The 24,248-nt window shown below is 43.5% G+C and overlaps 1 protein-coding gene across 1 annotated transcript in view; it reads right to left on the bottom strand.

The window, feature by feature from the left end:
• LOC120990831 overlaps positions 1-23,260 on the bottom strand; it is a 30,828-nt gene extending 7,568 nt beyond the window's left edge. Inside the window, exons 1-5 of the mRNA XM_040419733.1 lie at positions 23,228-23,260; positions 22,558-22,562; positions 21,690-21,754; positions 20,090-20,131; positions 19,903-19,938 (exon numbers count right to left, since the gene is read on the bottom strand). Coding sequence (XP_040275667.1) covers positions 19,903-19,938; positions 20,090-20,117 — 64 coding nt within the window. The 5' untranslated portion in view covers positions 20,118-20,131; positions 21,690-21,754; positions 22,558-22,562; positions 23,228-23,260. The remainder of the gene's footprint in view (positions 1-19,902; positions 19,939-20,089; positions 20,132-21,689; positions 21,755-22,557; positions 22,563-23,227) is intronic.
• Positions 23,261-24,248: the final 988 nt, after the last annotated feature.

The raw sequence follows: 24,248 nt of genomic DNA, 5'->3' as shown, positions 1-24,248 counted from the left end.
CTTATTAAGAGGGTTTTACTTTTGTTTCAAAGTTTCAAAAGAGAAGAGTTTGTCTTTTGTTGTTTGCATACTATACCAAACATACATTTCTAGACATTAACTCCCTACAATGGATTTTCCTGTAGATAAATCATGGTCAGGGCAGGTGGGTGTATTTCATTTCAACTACAAAACTGCCTGATTGGAACATTAAAAATAAAATAATAAATATTTATTATATCATTGATTAATAAAAACAGGAATCAAAGACTGGCACTCATGTAACGAGTGTAACAAGCTCGAGTGTAGCCCCACAGTATGGGGGAGAAGTATATGTCGTATAGCTTGTACTACCTAACCCCACAGTTATTAGTGGAGTGTCGGAGGACGTATTGTTACTACACTCTACAAAAATAGCAGCACTGATAGTATTGGTATTAATCTCAGTGCTACTATAGGACATGTAATAACAGGCAGACACCTTGTCCACTATCCACAAACTGCCAGAACAGGGCTAAAAGGCGTATGTCTGTCCAAGGTATACTGCAGCTCACTATGGACAGAGCTAATTAGCTAGTTGGGACATGCTTCCTATCTAGTAAACTCCCTGCTTAAGTGCCCTCTCTCATCACTGTCCCCGCTCGACGTGTTTCCATGTGGTGGTGAACCCGCACTTCATCAGGAGCAGAGCAGATAGCGAGGTAAGTGGTTGTCACATAATAGAATCGCCACACAGAGGTGAAAAAGGTGTTGGGTAAAAGTGAGCTAGAGTTGAAGGAAGGACTGAAACAAATCAGAAAGTTTAGTAATAACCCTGAGTACAATAGGAAGGAAATCAGCCTACAACAGACTATCGAAAAATTCACTGCCCAACTGAAAGAAAAGAAACACTCCCTTTTCAATAGAGACATTAAGGATTTCAAGGAGGGGAGGATATTTCATTACAATTCTAAACAAACATCCCCACTTGAGATAGATACGGAGCTCTCTTCATCTGAGTGTAAAACGGATAGCAAATAAAACGCAGGAAGAGGCAGAGGGTCAACCGAAAATCAGAGGAGACCCTTTAGTGGGAGGAGCCGTGGGAATCAAGGAAGAAGGGGTAGAAATAATAGAGGGGCTTTTTTAGAGAGTACCCCCCCCCTAGTCTCTATTTTCTACATAACAAAAAATAAGACCCACTTCTACAATGACAAATACAAGTGATGACCTGCAAATAGTGAACCTGAGTTCAAGGTCACTATCTGAGTCCGAGATACAATTACTCAAAAAGGGTTTGTCCTTCATTCCCTTATGCACCTTCAATCTATTTACGTGGGTCAAGGACTTACATCTTTTCTCACATAAATTGAAATGGAAAAACATTTTTATCACCCACACTAGGAGGACCTGCCAGGAACTGGGAATAGAGGAACAAGATCTCCCAGATCTACAACTCCTGGCGGATCTATATGATGAGGGTCAACACAATGTAGATGACAGTCCATTTACAAAATTATGCTTGCCCTCTAAAAAACATAAAAAACAATTGATACATTTGTGACAGTTGTCACTGAACAACTGTGTCTACTAGAATTGGCACAGAGGGGGGGGATAATAAGCAGCAATTTAATGGGAGAAGAGCAGGAGACACTCAAACAATTAGAGTTAGATACAGAAATAGTTAACCTATCAAGCCATCAGATAAGGGGGGCAATATTGTCATCCTGGGCCACAAACGGTATGAAGAAATGTGTCTTAACATTCTGTGTGATCACCATACATACAAAAAACTACCCTCTGATCCAACACCTATATACAAAAGGGAGCTAAATGAGATTCTACTCTAGGCTCAAACAGAAAACCTCATTAGCAAGAGTAAACTTACTGTATGTTTCTAAACCGAGAACATCCTATACTGGCAACACTTTATAGTTTGCCAAAATTACATAAGGGGCTGATACCGTTGAAAGGGAGACCGATTGTGTCCAGGGTGGGAAGTCTTACATCCCACATCAGCACTTGTGTAGATACGATCTTAAGACCATTTGTGAAGGGACTCCCTTCCTATGTGAGAGACACAATGGACGTTCTGAAACAACTTGATGGGATCCACTGTGAGGAGTGCACCTGGCTGGCTAGCCTGGATGTTGAAGCCCTATATAGCTCCATCCCTCACGACAAAGGCTGTTGGGCCATACGTTTTTTTTTCTTCAACAAAGAGGTGAGCACTACCAACGGCACAATGCTGTCATCATGGAGCTAATCATGTTCATTTTAACATATAATGTGTTTTTGTTCGCAGGCCAGATCTTCCACTAGCTCAGGGGTGTGGCAATGGGGTGCCTATGTGCCCCGACTTATGCCAACCTCTTCCTGGGCTGGTGGGAGAGTGAGGTCGTTTTCTCAGAGGATATAGAATGATTCACATCATCGATATTACTGTGGATTAGGTTTATCATGATGTGTTTATCCTGTGGAAAGGGAAAGACACTGTTTTCCATCAATTCGTCGCAAAACTTAATAAGAATTAACTGGGGTTATTCTTCACATCTACAATAGAGGCCAAAAATCTATCTTTCTTGGACCTCTCCATTACATTGGATACATCAGGTAGATTGTCAACCAATTTATTTAGAAAACCCACTGCCACGAATAACCTTCTGAGATGGGACAGTGGCCACCCAACAGCCCTTAAGAGGGGTATTCCAAAATTGCAGTATTTAAGAGCTCAAAGGAACTGCTCGGAGATAGCAGATTTTAGGGTGACAGCCAGGGACTTACAGGCCCGCTTTAAGAGCTACAGTAAAAACTGCGTATCAACACGCGAACAACTCCTGAGCCCCAAGGTCAGAGAGGATGAAGAAAACACATGCAGGATCATTGGCACGTTTGATAGTTCTCACCGTGAGATAAAAGAAATTATTTCAGCATATTGAGTGATTTTAAAATCAGACCCAGATATTGGGCCGTTACTGACAGACAATCCCTCCATTACTTATCGACAAAACCGTAACCTTAGAGACCATCTGGTACGCAGCCTGTAATGTCGCCCCCAAATCAACCGGCTCCTGGTTAAGGAATGAGGCCAAGGTGACGTTTCCCTGTGGAACACGTTCCTTTTGCAAATATATAAGGAAAGGAAAATACTTTAACAGCACTAGCACAGGGACAACATACAGTCTGCGATCCTTCATCAATTGCAATACGGTAGGAGTTATTTATCTCCTAACCTGTGAATGTGGAAAACAGTATATCGGCAAGACAAAGCGCGAGTTTAGGAAAAGGATTGGTAAGTATCTCTCTGATATTAGAAATGAGACAGACATACCGATTGCACGTTATGTCAGTGAATGGACAAGGTGAGGTTGTGAAATTTCAGGGTATTGAACATGTTACAAAACCCACACTGCGGGGGGGGGGGGGGGGGAATTTGGTGTGGATACTATTCTGTTACGGAAAGAGGCTCAGTGGATCTTAAGGATGCAGACTGTAAAACCACAGGGTTTAAATGATGCCATTTCTTATGCGTGTTTTATATGAATGTCTGTGGTGTGAGCGCTGATTACTGTCTTCCTGATGGGTCACACTGTACAAACCCTATAATGGAGACATCTTTCTGGTATGCTATCATTCTGCTCCCTTTTCTATGTGATACTGGTCCATACATTAGATGGCGGTATGTCCGCTTTCGTGAGCCATATTTAGCCCTCAATGCCCTGTCAGTGTGTCTGTTCGGCACAATCACAGATATTCATCCTGTTCCCATGAGTGCTCATGCCCTCATCCTTTATGCTCTGTCGATATATTTACATGATTTATATATATGGGCCTATATTCACTGGCCCTCTATCATATGTTGCTACTCTATCCCCGTTTGTTACCAATGCACTATGAATATATATAATGTCTTCAGCTGATATACACTGAGTGTATTGTGTTGCAGTTTACAATCGCTGGTTTATTAGCCGCCTTTGGGTCCCACATATATTAAGTAGTGTTGAGCGAACAGTTCGAGCATAGTTCGGGTCCGTACCGAATTTTGGGGTGTTCGTGACACGGACCCGAACCCGAACTTTTTCGTAAAAGTTCGGGTTCGGGTTCGTCGTTCGGCATGTATTTTGGCGCATTTTGAAAGGCTGCAAAGCAGCCAATCAACATGCATCATACTACTTGCCCTAAGATGCCATCGCAGCCATGCCTACTATTGGCAAGGCTGTGATTGGCCAAGTGCAGCATGTGACTCAGCCTCTTTATAAGCTTGTGCGCACGTCGGGACGTGCTCACTCCCGATGTGAATAGAACAGGGATAGACGCAGCTGATGCTAGGGCGAGAATAGGCAGGGATAATTGAATAACTGGAAGCAAATTTCTCTCCTCCACCTGTGATTCATCTGAACAACTGCAGCTGAGCTGCTTTTTTGATAGGGATTGGCTATTTTTAGAGTGGCCAGAGTGATTTTTCCATCCACATGTACCTGGGCTGACCGCCGGCCGCCATTTTGCGACTTGTAGTGCTGCAGCAGAAGCTGCCACAGTGTGCATTCCAAAGCTCCAAACAAGTCAGACATCTACACCTGGGATTCAGACCAATAGCGATTTAGCAGCACAGTCCAAGGCTATTTTTTTTAAAGGTTGTGCAGACCATTTTGTGGCACATGTTACTGGGCTGATAGGCGGCGGCCATCTTGGGACTAGTGCTGCAGCACAATCTCTCCCAACGTCCATTAATCACTTGTAATAGTGGTCTGTGCCATAGAAATCCTACATCAGGGACTTGGGTGTGCTTGTGTCACCCCTACTAATACCAGTCCACCTGTAATCCATACAGTGAAAAGCCATAAAGTATTCCAGTGAGGGAATTTTTTTTTTATTTAAAAAAGGCCAAGTTAGTTTATCTGGCGTTCAATATACTAGATACAGTTAGGCCTGCGTTTCATACATCTGGAATTAGCAAACTAATGTGCTGGGGTTGGGAAAACATATATGTACCCATACTAGAATCTGTCAAAGAAAGCGGTACTCACATATAACAGTCATTCCATCTGTAATCCATACAGTCAAAAGACTGAAAGTATTCCAGTGAGGGGATTTTTTTTATTTAAAAAAGGCCAAGTTAGTTTATCTGGCGTTCAATATACTAGATACAGTTAGGCCTGCGTTTCATACATCTGGAATTAGCAAACTAATGTGCTGGGGTTGGGAAAACATATATGTACCCATACTAGAATCTGTCAAAGAAAGCGGTACTCACATATAACAGTCATTCCATCTGTAATCCATACAGTCAAAAGACTGAAAGTATTCCAGTGAGGGAATTTTTTTTATTTAAAAAAGGCCAAGTTAGTTTATCTGGCGTTCAATATACTAGATACAGTTAGGCCTGCGTTTCATACATCTGGAATTAGCAAACTAATGTGCTGGGGTTGGGAAAACATATATGTACCCATACTAGAATCTGTCAAAGAAAGCGGTACTCACATATAACAGTCATTCCATCTGTAATCCATACAGTCAAAAGACTGAAAGTATTCCAGTGAGGGAATTTTTTTTTTATTTAAAAAAGGCCAAGTTAGTTTATCTGGCGTTCAATATACTAGATACAGTTAGGCCTGCGTTTCATACATCTGGAATTAGCAAACTAATGTGCTGGGGTTGGGAAAACATATATGTACCCATACTAGAATCTGTCAAAGAAAGCGGTACTCACATATAACAGTCATTCCATCTGTAATCCATACAGTCAAAAGACTGAAAGTATTCCAGTGAGGGGATTTTTTTTATTTAAAAAAGGCCAAGTTAGTTTATCTGGCGTTCAATATACTAGATACAGTTAGGCCTGCGTTTCATACATCTGGAATTAGCAAACTAATGTGCTGGGGTTGGGAAAACATATATGTACCCATACTAGAATCTGTCAAAGAAAGCGGTACTCACATATAACAGTCATTCCATCTGTAATCCATACAGTCAAAAGACTGAAAGTATTCCAGTGAGGGGATTTTTTTTATTTAAAAAAGGCCAAGTTAGTTTATCTGGCGTTCAATATACTAGATACAGTTAGGCCTGCGTTTCATACATCTGGAATTAGCAAACTAATGTGCTGGGGTTGGGAAAACATATATGTACCCATACTAGAATCTGTCAAAGAAAGCGGTACTCACATATAACAGTCATTCCATCTGTAATCCATACAGTCAAAAGACTGAAAGTATTCCAGTGAGGGAATTTTTTTTATTTAAAAAAGGCCAAGTTAGTTTATCTGGCGTTCAATATACTAGATACAGTTAGGCCTGCGTTTCATACATCTGGAATTAGCAAACTAATGTGCTGGGGTTGGGAAAACATATATGTACCCATACTAGAATCTGTCAAAGAAAGCGGTACTCACATATAACAGTCATTCCATCTGTAATCCATACAGTCAAAAGACTGAAAGTATTCCAGTGAGGGAATTTTTTTTATTTAAAAAAGGCCAAGTTAGTTTATCTGGCGTTCAATATACTAGATACAGTTAGGCCTGCGTTTCATACATCTGGAATTAGCAAACTAATGTGCTGGGGTTGGGAAAACATATATGTACCCATACTAGAATCTGTCAAAGAAAGCGGTACTCACATATAACAGTCATTCCATCTGTAATCCATACAGTCAAAAGACTGAAAGTATTCCAGTGAGGGAATTTTTTTTATTTAAAAAAGGCCAAGTTAGTTTATCTGGCGTTCAATATACTAGATACAGTTAGGCCTGCGTTTCATACATCTGGAATTAGCAAACTAATGTGCTGGGGTTGGGAAAACATATATGTACCCATACTAGAATCTGTCAAAGAAAGCGGTACTCACATATAACAGTCATTCCATCTGTAATCCATACAGTCAAAAGACTGAAAGTATTCCAGTGAGGGAATTTTTTTTTTATTTAAAAAAGGCCAAGTTAGTTTATCTGGCGTTCAATATACTAGATACAGTTAGGCCTGCGTTTCATACATCTGGAATTAGCAAACTAATGTGCTGGGGTTGGGAAAACATATATGTACCCATACTAGAATCTGTCAAAGAAAGCGGTACTCACATATAACAGTCATTCCATCTGTAATCCATACAGTCAAAAGACTGAAAGTATTCCAGTGAGGGGATTTTTTTTATTTAAAAAAGGCCAAGTTAGTTTATCTGGCGTTCAATATACTAGATACAGTTAGGCCTGCGTTTCATACATCTGGAATTAGCAAACTAATGTGCTGGGGTTGGGAAAACATATATGTACCCATACTAGAATCTGTCAAAGAAAGCGGTACTCACATATAACAGTCATTCCATCTGTAATCCATACAGTCAAAAGACTGAAAGTATTCCAGTGAGGGGATTTTTTTTATTTAAAAAAGGCCAAGTTAGTTTATCTGGCGTTCAATATACTAGATCCAGTTAGGCCTGCGTTTCATACATCTGGAATTAGCAAACTAATGTGCTGGGGTTGGGAAAACATATATGTACCCATACTAGAATCTGTCAAAGAAAGCGGTACTCACATATAACAGTCATTCCATCTGTAATCCATACAGTCAAAAGACTGAAAGTATTCCAGTGAGGGGATTTTTTTTATTTAAAAAAGGCCAAGTTAGTTTATCTGGCGTTCAATATACTAGATACAGTTAGGCCTGCGTTTCATACATCTGGAATTAGCAAACTAATGTGCTGGGGTTGGGAAAACATATATGTACCCATACTAGAATCTGTCAAAGAAAGCGGTACTCACATATAACAGTCATTCCATCTGTAATCCATACAGTCAAAAGACTGAAAGTATTCCAGTGAGGGAATTTTTTTTATTTAAAAAAGGCCAAGTTAGTTTATCTGGCGTTCAATATACTAGATACAGTTAGGCCTGCGTTTCATACATCTGGAATTAGCAAACTAATGTGCTGGGGTTGGGAAAACATATATGTACCCATACTAGAATCTGTCAAAGAAAGCGGTACTCACATATAACAGTCATTCCATCTGTAATCCATACAGTCAAAAGACTGAAAGTATTCCAGTGAGGGAATTTTTTTTATTTAAAAAAGGCCAAGTTAGTTTATCTGGCGTTCAATATACTAGATACAGTTAGGCCTGCGTTTCATACATCTGGAATTAGCAAACTAATGTGCTGGGGTTGGGAAAACATATATGTACCCATACTAGAATCTGTCAAAGAAAGCGGTACTCACATATAACAGTCATTCCATCTGTAATCCATACAGTCAAAAGACTGAAAGTATTCCAGTGAGGGAATTTTTTTTATTTAAAAAAGGCCAAGTTAGTTTATCTGGCGTTCAATATACTAGATACAGTTAGGCCTGCGTTTCATACATCTGGAATTAGCAAACTAATGTGCTGGGGTTGGGAAAACATATATGTACCCATACTAGAATCTGTCAAAGAAAGCGGTACTCACATATAACAGTCATTCCATCTGTAATCCATACAGTCAAAAGACTGAAAGTATTCCAGTGAGGGGATTTTTTTTATTTAAAAAAGGCCAAGTTAGTTTATCTGGCGTTCAATATACTAGATACAGTTAGGCCTGCGTTTCATACATCTGGAATTAGCAAACTAATGTGCTGGGGTTGGGAAAACATATATGTACCCATACTAGAATCTGTCAAAGAAAGCGGTACTCACATATAACAGTCATTCCATCTGTAATCCATACAGTCAAAAGACTGAAAGTATTCCAGTGAGGGAATTTTTTTTTTATTTAAAAAAGGCCAAGTTAGTTTATCTGGCGTTCAATATACTAGATACAGTTAGGCCTGCGTTTCATACATCTGGAATTAGCAAACTAATGTGCTGGGGTTGGGAAAACATATATGTACCCATACTAGAATCTGTCAAAGAAAGCGGGTACTCACATATAACAGTCATTCCATCTGTAATCCATACAGTCAAAAGACTGAAAGTATTCCAGTGAGGGGATTTTTTTTATTTAAAAAAGGCCAAGTTAGTTTATCTGGCGTTCAATATACTAGAAACAGTTAGGCCTGCGTTTCATACATCTGGAATTAGCAAACTAATGTGCTGGGGTTGGGAAAACATATATGTACCCATACTAGAATCTGTCAAAGAAAGCGGTACTCACATATAACAGTCATTCCATCTGTAATCCATACAGTCAAAAGACTGAAAGTATTCCAGTGAGGGAATTTTTTTTATTTAAAAAAGGCCAAGTTAGTTTATCTGGCGTTCAATATACTAGATACAGTTAGGCCTGCGTTTCATACATCTGGAATTAGCAAACTAATGTGCTGGGGTTGGGAAAACATATATGTACCCATACTAGAATCTGTCAAAGAAAGCGGTACTCACATATAACAGTCATTCCATCTGTAATCCATACAGTCAAAAGACTGAAAGTATTCCAGTGAGGGAATTTTTTTTATTTAAAAAAGGCCAAGTTAGTTTATCTGGCGTTCAATATACTAGATACAGTTAGGCCTGCGTTTCATACATCTGGAATTAGCAAACTAATGTGCTGGGGTTGGGAAAACATATATGTACCCATACTAGAATCTGTCAAAGAAAGCGGTACTCACATATAACAGTCATTCCATCTGTAATCCATACAGTCAAAAGACTGAAAGTATTCCAGTGAGGGGATTTTTTTTATTTAAAAAAGGCCAAGTTAGTTTATCTGGCGTTCAATATGCTAGATACAGTTAGGCCTGCGTTTCATACATCTGGAATTAGCAAACTAATGTGCTGGGGTTGGGAAAACATATATGTACCCATACTAGAATCTGTCAAAGAAAGCGGTACTCACATATAACAGTCATTCCATCTGTAATCCATACAGTCAAAAGACTGAAAGTATTCCAGTGAGGGAATTTTTTTTTTATTTAAAAAAGGCCAAGTTAGTTTATCTGGCGTTCAATATACTAGATACAGTTAGGCCTGCGTTTCATACATCTGGAATTAGCAAACTAATGTGCTGGGGTTGGGAAAACATATATGTACCCATACTAGAATCTGTCAAAGAAAGCGGTACTCACATATAACAGTCATTCCATCTGTAATCCATACAGTCAAAAGACTGAAAGTATTCCAGTGAGGGAATTTTTTTATTTAAAAAAGGCCAAGTTAGTTTATCTGGCGTTCAATATACTAGATACAGTTAGGCCTGCGTTTCATACATCTGGAATTAGCAAACTAATGTGCTGGGGTTGGGAAAACATATATGTACCCATACTAGAATCTGTCAAAGAAAGCGGTACTCACATATAACAGTCATTCCATCTGTAATCCATACAGTCAAAAGACTGAAAGTATTCCAGTGAGGGAATTTTTTTTATTTAAAAAAGGCCAAGTTAGTTTATCTGGCGTTCAATATACTAGATACAGTTAGGCCTGCGTTTCATACATCTGGAATTAGCAAACTAATGTGCTGGGGTTGGGAAAACATATATGTACCCATACTAGAATCTGTCAAAGAAAGCGGTACTCACATATAACAGTCATTCCATCTGTAATCCATACAGTCAAAAGACTGAAAGTATTCCAGTGAGGGGATTTTTTTTATTTAAAAAAGGCCAAGTTAGTTTATCTGGCGTTCAATATACTAGATACAGTTAGGCCTGCGTTTCATACATCTGGAATTAGCAAACTAATGTGCTGGGGTTGGGAAAACATATATGTACCCATACTAGAATCTGTCAAAGAAAGCGGTACTCACATATAACAGTCATTCCATCTGTAATCCATACAGTCAAAAGACTGAAAGTATTCCAGTGAGGGGATTTTTTTTATTTAAAAAAGGCCAAGTTAGTTTATCTGGCGTTCAATATACTAGATCCAGTTAGGCCTGCGTTTCATACATCTGGAATTAGCAAACTAATGTGCTGGGGTTGGGAAAACATATATGTACCCATACTAGAATCTGTCAAAGAAAGCGGTACTCACATATAACAGTCATTCCATCTGTAATCCATACAGTCAAAAGACTGAAAGTATTCCAGTGAGGGGATTTTTTTTATTTAAAAAAGGCCAAGTTAGTTTATCTGGCGTTCAATATACTAGATACAGTTAGGCCTGCGTTTCATACATCTGGAATTAGCAAACTAATGTGCTGGGGTTGGGAAAACATATATGTACCCATACTAGAATCTGTCAAAGAAAGCGGTACTCACATATAACAGTCATTCCATCTGTAATCCATACAGTCAAAAGACTGAAAGTATTCCAGTGAGGGAATTTTTTTTATTTAAAAAAGGCCAAGTTAGTTTATCTGGCGTTCAATATACTAGATACAGTTAGGCCTGCGTTTCATACATCTGGAATTAGCAAACTAATGTGCTGGGGTTGGGAAAACATATATGTACCCATACTAGAATCTGTCAAAGAAAGCGGTACTCACATATAACAGTCATTCCATCTGTAATCCATACAGTCAAAAGACTGAAAGTATTCCAGTGAGGGAATTTTTTTTATTTAAAAAAGGCCAAGTTAGTTTATCTGGCGTTCAATATACTAGATACAGTTAGGCCTGCGTTTCATACATCTGGAATTAGCAAACTAATGTGCTGGGGTTGGGAAAACATATATGTACCCATACTAGAATCTGTCAAAGAAAGCGGTACTCACATATAACAGTCATTCCATCTGTAATCCATACAGTCAAAAGACTGAAAGTATTCCAGTGAGGGGATTTTGCTTATAAAAAATAATATATTTCATTGTGGTGCGAGTTGAATCGCAACAATGAAGAAAAATACTATTAAGGGACGAGGACGCGGTCGTGGTGGTGTCCGTGGAGCCTCTGTTGCTGGTAGAGGACGTGGCCGTTCGGCCCCAGGCGCACACAGTAGGGAACGAACTCCCTCAACTAGCCGGCAGAATGTACCGCAATATCTCGTGGGGCCCAATGCCGCTCTTAGGATGGTAAGGCCTGAGCAGGTACAGGCATTAATCGATTGGGTGGCCGACAGTGCTTCCAGCACGTTCACCACATGGTCTTCCACCCAGTCTTCTGCGGAAAGCGCACAGGTGGCACCTGAAAACCAAGCCCATCAGTCTGTCACATCACCCCCAAGCATATCAGGGAAACGGTCTGAGCCACAAGTTATGCAGCAGTCTCTTCTTCTGTTTGAAGACTCTGCTTCCAGGGTTTCCCAGGGGCGTCCACCTAGCCCTTCCCCTGTGGAGGAAGACATACCATGCACTGACGCACAACCACTTATGTCTCCAGATGAAGAGGACATGGGAATACCACCACAGCAGAGTCACCGACTCTCTGATGATGACGAAACACAGGTGCCCACTGCCGCGTCTTTTTGCAGTGTGCAGACTGAACAGGAGGAGGTCAGGGAGGGAGACTGGGTGGAAGACGATGCAGAGGACGATGAGGTCTTAGACCCCACATGGACTGAAGGTCGTGGCGATGACTTTCACAGTTCAGAGGAAGAGGTAGTGGTGAGACCGAGACAACAGCGAAGCCAAAGAGGGAGCAGGGGGCCAAAGCAGACGAGCCGCCGCCCCCAGAGTTCGCCTGCTACTGGACATCGCCAACAGGGACCCAGCCCCACAAAGGCAGCTTCAAAGAGTTCCCTGGCATGGCACTTCTTTAAACAATGTCCTACCGACAAGACCCGAGTGACTTGCACGCTCTGCCATCAGAGCCTGAGGCGAGGCATTAACGTTCTGAACCTCAGCACAACCTGCATGACCAGGCATCTACATGCAAAGCATGAACTGCAGTGGGGTACACACCTTAAAAACCAGGCACTCGCTGAGGCTCCCCCTGCTCCCTCTACCGCTGCTGCCTCGGCTTCCGCCTCGAGAGGAATGTTGCCACCTGCCGAGCAGCAAACAGAGGATGTGCCACCGACACCACCACCACCGCCACCGTCAACTAGCGTCTCCACTATATCACACAGCAGCGTTCAGCTCTCAATATCTCAAACCTTAGAGAGGAAGCGCAAATTCCCCCCGAGTCACCCTCGAGCCCTTGGCCTGAACGCCAGCATTTCTAAACTGCTGGCCTTTGAAATGCTGTCATTCCGGCTGGTGGACACAGACAGCTTCAAACAGCTGATGGCCATGGCTGTCCCGCAGTATGTGGTTCCCAGCCGCCACTACTTCTCCAAGACAGCCGTGCCTTCCCTGCACATGCAAGTGTCCGATAAAATCAAGTGTGCACTGCGCAACGCCATTTGTGGCAAGGTCCACCTAACCACAGATACGTGGACCAGTAAGCACGGCCAGGGACGCTATATCTCACTAACTGCACACTGGATGAATGTAGTGGCGGCTGGGCCCCCGGCGGACAGTTCCTTGGCGCACGTCCTTCCGCCCCCTAGGATCGCAGGGCATCATTCTCTGCCTCCTGTAGCCTCCTCCTCCTACTCGGCTTCCTCCTCCACTGCTTCCACCAGCTCATCCGGTCAGCCACACACCTTCACCACCAACTTCAGCACAGCCCGGGGTAAACGTCAGCAGGTCATTCTGAAACTCATATGTTTGGGGGACAGGCCCCACAGCGCAAAGGAGTTGTGGCGGGGTATTGAACAACAGACCGACGAGTGGTTTCTGCCGGTGGGCCTCAAGCCAGGCCTGGTGGTATGCGATAATGGGCGAAATCTCGTGGCAGCTCTGGGACTAGCCGGTTTGACGCACATCCCTTGCCTGGCGCATGTGCTGAACTTGGTGGTGCAGAGGTTCATTCACCACTACCCCAACATGTCAGAGCTGCTGCATAAAGTGCGGGCCGTCTGTGCGCGCTTCCGCCGTTCACATCCTGCCGCTGCTCGCCTGTCTGCGCTACAGCGGAACTTCGGCCTTCCCGCTCACCGCCTCATATGCGACGTGCCCACCCGGTGGAACTCCACCTTGCACATGCTAGAGAGACTGTGCGAGCAGCAGCAGGCCATAGTGGAGTTTCAGCTGCAGCACGCTCGCGTCAGTCGTACTGCCGAACAGCACCACTTCACCACCAATGATTGGGCCTCCATGCGAGACCTGTGTGCCCTGCTGCGCTGTTTCGAGTACTCCACCAGTGGCGATGACACTGTTATCAGCGTTACAATACCACTTCTATGTCTCCTTGAGAAAACACTTAGGGCAATGATGTTAGAGGAGGTGGCCCAGGTGGAGGAGGAGGAGGAGGATGAGGGCTCGTTTCTAACACTTTCGGGCCAGTCTGTTCGAAGTGGCTCAGAGGGAGGTTTGTTTAAGCAGCAGAGGACAGGTTCACAAGTCGCCAGCCAAGGCACTGTACTGGAGGACGAGGAGGATGAGGAGGAGGAGGTGGAGGGGGACGAGGATGACGCAAGTTCACAGCGGGGTGGCAGCCCAGGCCCATCACTGGTGCGTGGCTGGGGGGATACGGTGGACGATGACGATACGCCTCCCACAGAGGACAGCTTGTCCTTACCCATGGGTAGCCTGGCCCACATGAGCGAATATATGCTCCAATGCCTGCGCAACGACAGCAGAGTTGCCCACGTTTTAACGTGTGCAGACTACTGGGTGGCCACCCTGCTGGATCCCCGGTATAAAGACAATGTGCCCACTTTAATTCCTGAACTGGAGCGCGACCGTAAGATGCGCGAGTACAAGCGCACGCTGATAGAGGCGCTCTTGAGAGCATTCCCACATGTCACAGGGGAACAGGTGGAAGGTGAAGGCAGAGGAGTGGCAAGAGGTCGCCAACGCAGCTGTGTCACGGCCAGCTCATCTGAGGGCAGGGTTAGCATGGCAGAAATGTGGAAAAGTTTTGTCTCCACGCCACAGCTATCTGCACCGACACCTGATACGGAACGTGTTAGCAGGAGGCAGCATTTCACTAACATGGTTGAACAGTATGTCTGCACACCCCTCCACATCCTGACGGATGGTTCGGCCCCATTCAACTACTGGGTTTCGAAATTGTCCACGTGGCCAGAGTTAGCATGTTATGCCTTGGAGGTGCTTTCCTGCCCGGCGGCCAGCGTTTTATCTGAACGCGTATTCAGCACGGCAGGGGGCGTCATTACTGACAAGCGCAGCCGCCTGTCCACAGCCAACGTGGACAAGCTGACCTTCATAAAGATGAACCAGGCATGGATCCCACAGGACCTGTCCCTCCCTTGTGCAGAGTAGTCCTTATTAACTGCCTAAAACATGTCTTGTTGTGCTACGGGCCACTTCTTTATTTGATACAAATTTTATGAAACCCACAGTTGAATGAAACTCTTCTCTGTCTGGGCGCCGGGGCCTAACCAGATGAAAGTGGCCGGTTAAACTAACGGGTGACATGAAGCCATAACCTCTGCCATGCTACCTCTGTCTTCTGTCTGGGTGCTGAGGCCTAAGTCAAATAAAGCGGTCTTCTGCTGTGCTGGGGGATATGAAGCTAATCTCTGACCTCTCTCCTCTGTCTGGGTCCAAAGGCCTAAATCACTGAAAGAGGCCTTCTCCTGTGGTGTGTGATATGATGCCAGAATATGTGCTGTGGGGCCTCTCTCCTCTTCCTGGGTGCAGGGGTCAAATAAACTAAATTGTGGCCTACTCCTGTGGTGGTTGATATGATGCCTGATTCTCTGATGTGGAACCTCTCTCCTCTGTTTGGGTGAAGGGGTCAAAGTAACTAAATGGTGGCTTCTCCTGTGGTGGCTGATATGATGCCAGAATATGTGCTGTGGTGCCTCTCTCCTCTTCCTGGGTGCAGGGGTCAAAGTAACTAAATGGTGGCTTCTCCTGTGGTGGCTGATATGATGCCAGAATATGTGCTGTGGGGCCTCTCTCCTCTTCCTGGGTGCAGGGGTCAAAGTAACTCAATGGTGGCTTCTCCTGTGGTGGCTGATATGATGCCAGAATATGTGCTGTGGTGCCTCTCTCCTCTGTCTGGGTCCAAAGGCCTAAATCACTGAAAGAGGCCTTCTCCTGTGGTGTGTGATATGATGCCTGAATATGTGCTGTGGTGCCTCTCTCCTCTTCCTGGGTGCGGGGGTCAAAGTAACTCAATAATGGCTTCTCCTGTGGTGGCTGATATGATGCCAGAATATGTGCTGTGGTGCCTCTCTCCTCTTCCTGGGTGCGGGGGTCAAAGTAACTCAATGGTGGCTTCTCCTGTGGTGGCTGATATGATGCCAGAATATGTGCTGTGGGGCCTCTCTCCTCTTCCTGGGTGCGGGGGTCAAAGTAACTCAATGGTGGCTTCTCCTGTGGTGGTTAGTATGATGCCAGAATATGTGCTGTGGGGCCTCTCTCCTCTTCCTGGGTGCAGGGGTCAAAGTAACTCAATGGTGGCTTCTCCTGTGGTGGCTGATATGATGCCAGAATATGTGCTGTGGTGCCTCTCTCCTCTTCCTGGGTGCGGGGGTCAAAGTAACTCAATGGTGGCTTCTCCTGTGGTGGCTGATATGATGCCAGAATATGTGCTGTGGGGCCTCTCTCCTCTTCCTGGGTGCAGGGGTCAAAGTAACTCAATGGTGGTTTCTCCTGTGGTGGTTAGTATGATGCCAGAATATGTGCTGTGGTGCCTCTCTCCTCTTCCTGGGTGCGGGGGTCAAAGTAACTCAATGGTGGCTTCTCCTGTGGTGGCTGATATGATGCCAGAATATGTGCTGTGGGGCCTCTCTCCTCTTCCTGGGTGCAGGGGTCAAAGTAACTCAATGGTGGCTTCTCCTGTGCTGATTGATATAAAGCTGATGGTTGTGCCATCTGACATGGTTGCCAGGGTCTGATTCAATGGGGGCCTACTCCTGTGGTGGGTGATCTAAATGCCTGATTCTCTGCTGTGAAACCTCTCTCCTCCGTCTGGGTGTAGGGGTCAAAGTCTTTCAAAGTCGCCTTCTCCTGTGCTGATTGATATGAAGCTGATGGTTGTGCCATCTGACATGGTTGCCGGGGTCCCATTAAATTGTGGCCTACTCCTGTGGTGGTTGATATGATGCCTGATTCTCTGATGTGGAACCTCTCTCCTCTGTTTGGGTGAAGGGGTCAAAGTAACTAAATGGTGGCTTCTCCTGTGGTGGCTGATATGATGCCAGAATATGTGCTGTGGGGCCTCTCTCCTCTTCCTGGGTGCAGGGGTCAAAGTAACTCAATGGTGGCTTCTCCTGTGGTGGCTGATATGATGCCAGAATATGTGCTGTGGTGCCTCTCTCCTCTTCCTGGGTGCGGGGGTCAAAGTAACTCAATGGTGGCTTCTCCTGTGGTGGCTGATATGATGCCAGAATATGTGCTGTGGTGCCTCTCTCCTCTTCCTGGGTGCGGGGGTCAAAGTAACTCAATGGTGGCTTCTCCTGTGGTGGCTGATATGATGCCAGAATATGTGCTGTGGTGCCTCTCTCCTCTTCCTGGGTGCAGGGGTCAAAGTAACTAAATGGTGGATTCTCCTGTGGTGGTTGATATGATGCCTGATTCTCTGCTGTGAAACCTCTCTCCTCCATCTGGGTGTAGGGGTCAAAGTCTTTCAAAGTCGCCTTCTCCTGTGCTGATTGATATAAAGCTGATGGTTGTGCCATCTGACATGGTTGCCAGGGTCTGATTCAATGGGGGCCTACTCCTGTGGTGGGTGATCTAAATGCCTGATTCTCTGCTGTGAAACCTCTCTCCTCCGTCTGGGTGTAGGGGTCAAAGTCTTTCAAAGTCGCCTTCTCCTGTGCTGATTGATATGAAGCTGATGGTTGTGCCATCTGACATGGTTGCCGGGGGTCCCATTAAATTGGGGCCTACTCCTGTGGTGGGTGATCTAAATGCCTGATTCTCTGCTTTGAAACCTCTCTCCTCCGTCCGGGTGTAGGGGTCAAAGTCTGTCAAAGTCGCCTTCTCCTGTGCTGATTGATATAAAGCTTATGCTTGTGCCATCTGACATGGTTGCCGGGGTCTGATTCAATGGTGGCCTACTCCTGTGGTGGGTGATCTAAATGCCTGATTCTCTGCTGTGTAACCTCTCTCCTCCGTCTGGGTGTAGGGGTCAAAGTAAGTAAATGGTGGCCTACTCCTGTGGTGGGTGATATGATGCCTGGTTCTCTGCTGTGGGACCTCTCTCCTTTGTCTGGGTGCTGTGGTCAAAATAATAGTAAGTGACCTTCTCCATTGGTGGGTGACTTGAAGCCTGATTCTGTGCTATGGGACCTCACTCCAATTAATATTGTTTAATTTTTATTTATTTTATGTTAACTCATCATTTCCCTATCTACATTTGTTTGCAGGGGATTTAACTACATTTTGCTGCCTTTTGCAGCCCTCTAGCCCTTTCCGGGTGTGTTTTACAGCCTTTTTAGTGCCCAAAAGTTCGGGTCCCCATTGACTTCTATGGGGTTCGGGTTCGGGATGAAGTTCGGGTCGAGTTCGGATCCCGAACCCGAACATTTTTCGAAAGTTCGGCCGAACTCGTCGAACCCGAACATCCAGGTGTTCGCTCAACTCTAATATTAAGTTGCCAATATCAAATGAATGGCAACATTACTCAGCGGCGCTACATCTTACCTATGAGGACACCATGCAGCGGGAGGAGAGGTTAGACACACCTCCGCTACAATTGGCTGCCCTCAGTGACTGCACCTACTGAGGGGAGGAGTCTCAGCCATTTAGAGCCGGCGGTCAGGCGGCCAGCACAGCAGTCATAGCACCAATGCTGCCATGCTGCACGCCACTCTGTGCAGTGATTCTATTATGTGATGACCACTTACCTTGCTATCTGCTCTGCTCCTGATGAAGTGCTGGTTCACTACCGCATGGAAACGCGTCGAGCGGGGGCAGTGATGAGAGAGGGCACATAGGCAAGGAGTTTACATGATAGGAAGTATGTCCCAACTAGCTAATTAGCTCTGCCCATAGTGAGCTGCAGTATACCTTTGACAGACATAATCCTTTTAGCCCTGTTCTAGCAGTTTGTGGATAGTGGACAAGGTGTCTGCCTGTTATTACATAGAAACATAGAATGTGTCGGCAGATAAGAACCATTTGGCCCATCTAGTCTGCCCAATATATCTGAATACTATGGATAGCCCCTGGCCCTATCTTATATGAAGGATAGCCTTATGCCTATCCCATGCATGCTTAAACCCCTTCACTGTATTTGCAGCTACCACTTCTGCAGGAAGGCTATTCCATGCATCCACTACTCTCTCAGTAAAGTAATACTTCCTTATATTACTTTTAAACCTTTGCCCCTCTAATCTAAAACTGTGTCCTCTTGTGGTAGTTTTTCTTCTTTTAAATATGCTCTCCTCCTTTACCGAGTTGATTCCCTTTATGTATTTAAAAGTTTCTATCATATCCCCTCTGTCTCTTCTTTCTTCCAACCTATACATATTAAGGTCCTTTAACCTTTCCTGGTAAGTTTTATCCTGCAATCCATGTACTAGTTTAGTAGCTCTTCTCTGAACTCTCTCTAGAGTATCTATATCCTTCTGGAGATATGGCCTCCAGTACTGCGCACAAGACTCCAAGTGAGGTCTCACCAGTGTTCTGTACAGCGGCATAAGCACTTCACTCTTTCTACTGCTTATACCTCTCCCTATACATCCACATGTCCTATAGTAGCACTGAGGTTAATACCAATACTATCAGTGCTGCTATTTTTGTAGAGTGTAGTAACAATACGTCCTCCGACACTCCACTAATAACTGTGGGGTTAGGTAGTACAAGCTATACGACATATACTTCTCCCCCATACTGTGGGGCTACACTCTAGCCTGTTACACCAGTTACATGAGTGTCAGTCTTTGATTCCTGTTTTTATCAATTAATGATATAATAAATATTTATTATTTCATTTTTAACGTTTCAATCAGGCAGTTTTGTAGTTGTATATTCAGGGACGTACACATATACTGTATATATTTGTTGAGGATATGTATTTCATTTCATACAGATATTTATCTATATGAACTATGAAGTGTCCTGTACCAGTGCTATGAATTTGTCTACAATTGTTATACACATATCTTTGGAAATTATATGAAATGATGTCCATTACCACTGCTGCTCACGAAGACCCCAATGAAAAGTCCGGCTGAAAAAGAAAGAAAAACAGACTAACAAATCTTTTTTGATTATATGAAAATGTGCTACAGTATATGTAGTATATCTGTCACATACTATAACTTGACAAACCTCCACCTTCATCATAAGCTTTATGGTAAATCTCAGCAGCCTTTACTTACCCAGTAGAACGTCAATGTGCATGTACATTCTGCTGTGGCAACCTGAGAAGAGGATTTTTGGTATAGAAGTTAAGAATGTAGATAACATTCATTCTGCTTATACTGTATATAGGGTTTTTTTTGCAGATGAACTGTTTTAAAGTACATTTAGAATATTAGAACATTGCCCCTAAAATAAGAATACAGAGAAATGTGTTTGCTCAGTGTTGGTTTTCTCAGCCATACTAGGGGGACAACTAGTGTTGAGCGAATTGAAGTATCCGAAGTGGACTTTGATCCAAATTTCAGGGAAAATTTAATTTGCTACAAAGTCAAATTTCCTCGTGCTTCATGGTTACAATGGTTAAAATTATACTGACCTTATCCATTTGAGTGCAAAGAGGCCGCTGCAGCCATCTTGATTGAAGATCCCACGCAAAATCTTTTATGCGGTGACGTATGTTGTCACCACGTCATCCAGTGTGATGACATCATCATGCACCACATGAGATTTTGCACGGAATCTTCAATCAAGATGGTCGTGGTGGCCTCTTTGTGCTCAAATGGATAAGGTGAGTATTATTTATTTTTAAAAAAATTACGATTAACCCCTGAAAGCCCTAATTTTTATCTCAGATGCCGAGGGGTTCAATGATGGGGGGCAGTGAAATTGCCATTCCTCATCATTGCTCCCACTACTTAGAAAGAAATGCACTTTGTTACAAAGTAATTCACCAGAAAGCGAATTTCTTTGTTAAATTTGAGGAAGCAGCTGAATCAAAGTTTTGTAAACTTCGCTTATATCTAGCGACAGCTAATATGGCCAGGGATGTAGGTAACGGGGGGTGCAGTCCCTGGTGCTTAAAGGCATCACAAGGTCTTCAAGGGGTATTCCCATCAAAGACAATCTTAGCGATATGCCCCCATTGTCTAATACACAATACACTGAGAACGGAGCGGGAAAGGTGGTAGAGGGCACACTGCACAATGTGCAGCCGCGCTCCATTAATTTCTATGGGGCCGCCGAAAATAGCCGAGCCAGCTATTTCCATCGGCTCCATACAAATAAATGGAAGTGGTGGCCCCGCAAGTGCGGTGCGCTACCTTTCACTTGTATGGGGAGGGCACTTCACGGTGGCCGGGAAACCCGGGGTCCTCCAGCCATCACTCTACCCGCTCCATTCTCAGCGTAGGTGGGTGTCCCAGAGGTGGAAGGAGCCTCAGATATCAGACAATGGGTGCATATCCTATTGTCTGTGAAGGGAATACCCCTTTAACGGTTTGAAGTTACCAAGACATATGCACTCTGTATGCCAGGGCATGGCACCTGTGGAAGTAATGTTTCTAAGGCTACATTCATATGCTGTGTGATGGCTGCTTTTGTAACGGCTGTCACACGGCCATTTTTAGAACTAATTGAAAACAAAGGGGCTATTCACATTGCAGTCAAAAAATTGGACATGTCCTGTTTTTTGCCATTTTCACAGCTAGACAGACCCCACTGAAATCAATGCGACCATTTTTAACAGCCATTTAGAAAAGAGTGCAGCCATCTAACGACCATTAAAAACAGGTACACCAAAAGCCATTCAAGGGTTAAAAAATAATAATAAATACTCACCTTATCCACTTGCAGATGCAGGGACACTCTCACTCCTCACCAAAGGCTTTAGGATCTGATAATAGAAGTGTGGTAACATCACAGTTACATAGTTAAAAACCCTTATCTGTAGTTCAATGAATACACTTTATTTACATAGAGGTAAAATAAAAAGATTAAAGAGGTAGGTCATCAATATCTTATTGGTCAAGGTTCAATTCTTGGCACCACTGATGATTAGCTGCAGCCTTTTGGTTGTATACCCCAGCACACAGCTGTGCATTGCATAGACACTTGGAATTGCAGCTCCATTCCATTTATTTGAATGTTACTGAGCTATACAAAGTTCATGTGACCATACGTGATGTCACATGTAGAGATGAGCGAAGTTAGCCAAGAAATTTGATTCATTCCGAATTAATTCCTAAGGGTTGCAGACTGGACGGTATAGGTTGGCCCGCTGGCAGTGGAATAATAAAGGCTTCCATCTTATTGGTATTGAATTACATTTACGGCTGATGTAGGAATACATAAATAAAACTGACGCAGCATAAGTCTCCCTGTACCGCCCCTGTACTCTCTGTCTCCAATATTCTTCTATTAATCATTTTGGGCAATACTTTCCCTAGCGCATGAGTGCTTGCCACGTCTCTCCCTATGCTCAGCTCACAAGACAATGGCGGAGACTGCGCAGGATGAGGGTTTTATACGGTTGTGTCATCACAGGGGATGGCTATCTGTGGATTGGCTGGCTGCATGGCATTATGGGGGACCCTGCATTCCCGGGCTTCTTATTTTCACTTTGTAACATGTGCAGCCACCATTTTATAAAAAAAATTGATTAGTTACCAGGAAGCATGAGGAAATTTGGATTTGTTTCGAATCAAAGTTTTCCTAAACTTTGGACCGAATTCCGCTTTGAATGCTTTGCTCAACACTAGTCACAGGCCAGGTGCCTCAGCCACTTCCAACAATTGAACCACGGAGTGTCAATAGTTGGACCCCCACAATCAACTATTGATGATCTATCTAGAGCAGGCATGCTCAACCTGCGGCCCTCCAGCTGTTCCAAAACTGCCTGATCTAGAGCATATGACATCAATATTTAAGTCCAAAACAACTCCTTTAAGACATGACAGAAGACACTATTAGCATAAAAGTTAGAAAAACAATCATACAATAATAAATATTACTAAATGCAGGGTATAGTTCCATAGTGAACAGAAGTAACATTTACTAACATGGCTCCAGTATGAGTCAAATACCTAAGATATGCAGACATGAGCACCAAAATTAATTAAAATATCACGTAAAATACATTACATAAAAGCAGAGATCAGAGATCAAATATGCTGAACTTACTATACCTGTCTCCTATTAAGACACTTGCATTGCAAAATGTTATGAAGTAAAACCTATTTGATCAGTTTTCAAGATGTATTGTACATGAAACAAAATGCCAATTTATACAGCAAATTCTTATGCTGTCCTAATGTTAACTTTAGAGTATAAATCACTATTGGAAGAAGGTTATAATTTAAAATACCGGCTATACTAACCTGAAGCACAGCATAAAAAGGTGAGAAGCTTTTACAAAAATGAGATTAGGTAAGTGTCTCCTCTACCATAAAGAGCTGCACACAGACATGTTTCGTTTCCTTCTTCTGGTTGTAATAAGAAAATAACCACAACGCCACATACTATTCAATTTGTTACTTTTTAGCTCAGATAAATGGAAGTGGGTTTGTGCACTTTGTGCTAACATTTTTGCACTTTGTTAGTTAGAAACATAGAAAAAAGTGAAAGAGCAGCATTTGTTTAACCTTTAATAACCAGGCCTGAATAGGCCTTAAAGACCAGACACTTTTTCATGATGTACTGCTCGTAGTAGTTTAATGGTCCTGACTCCTAACTTTTTTACTTGTTGAACTACCAAAATAATTTTTGTTGCTTTTTTTTACATGACACCTAGCTCTTCTTATTAATGTGCTTTTTGCTTTTTAGAGATTTTGTTTATTTTTGTTCAAAACATTTTTAAAAAGTATTTGTTTCAAACTATAGCTCCTTATTCTTCATATATTCAAACTGACACCAAAATCTCTTATCTCTTTTATATATAAAAATTAATTTCTGTCTGTCTGTTCCTTATGCACTGCCAAACGACTGTACCGATCTGCACCAATTTGGCACATAGGGAAATCAGGTGTCCGGGAAGGTTTTAGACCAGGTCTCAGCTCTCTAGGAAGCATCGTTCGTGAGATATTACCAAAAAATGTATTAGCCAAAAGGAACTCACAGGTTCTTCACTCTTGACATACACAGTTACACCAGGTGGTGCAGTGGGGGGGGGGACCCTGTGCAGGTCAATGTTAAGGGGGTGGGCTGCTTTGCAGAGCACTGTGGGGGGATCACTGTTAATGGAGCGGGCTGCTGTGGAGGCCAATGTTAAGGGGGAGGAGCCCTGTGGAGGTCACTGTTAAGGGGTAGATCACTGTGGAGGGTCACTGTAAATGGTGTGGGCCACTATTGAGGTCAATGTTAAGGGGGCAGGATACTGCAGAAGTCACTTAAGGGGGTGGG

This window comes from Bufo bufo, chromosome 2, assembly GCF_905171765.1.
Source record: "Bufo bufo chromosome 2, aBufBuf1.1, whole genome shotgun sequence".
In the NCBI taxonomy this organism is placed as follows: Eukaryota; Metazoa; Chordata; class Amphibia; order Anura; family Bufonidae; genus Bufo; species Bufo bufo.
The sequence above is the reverse complement of the archived record's forward strand: the minus strand, read 5'-3'. Positions and strand labels throughout refer to the sequence as shown.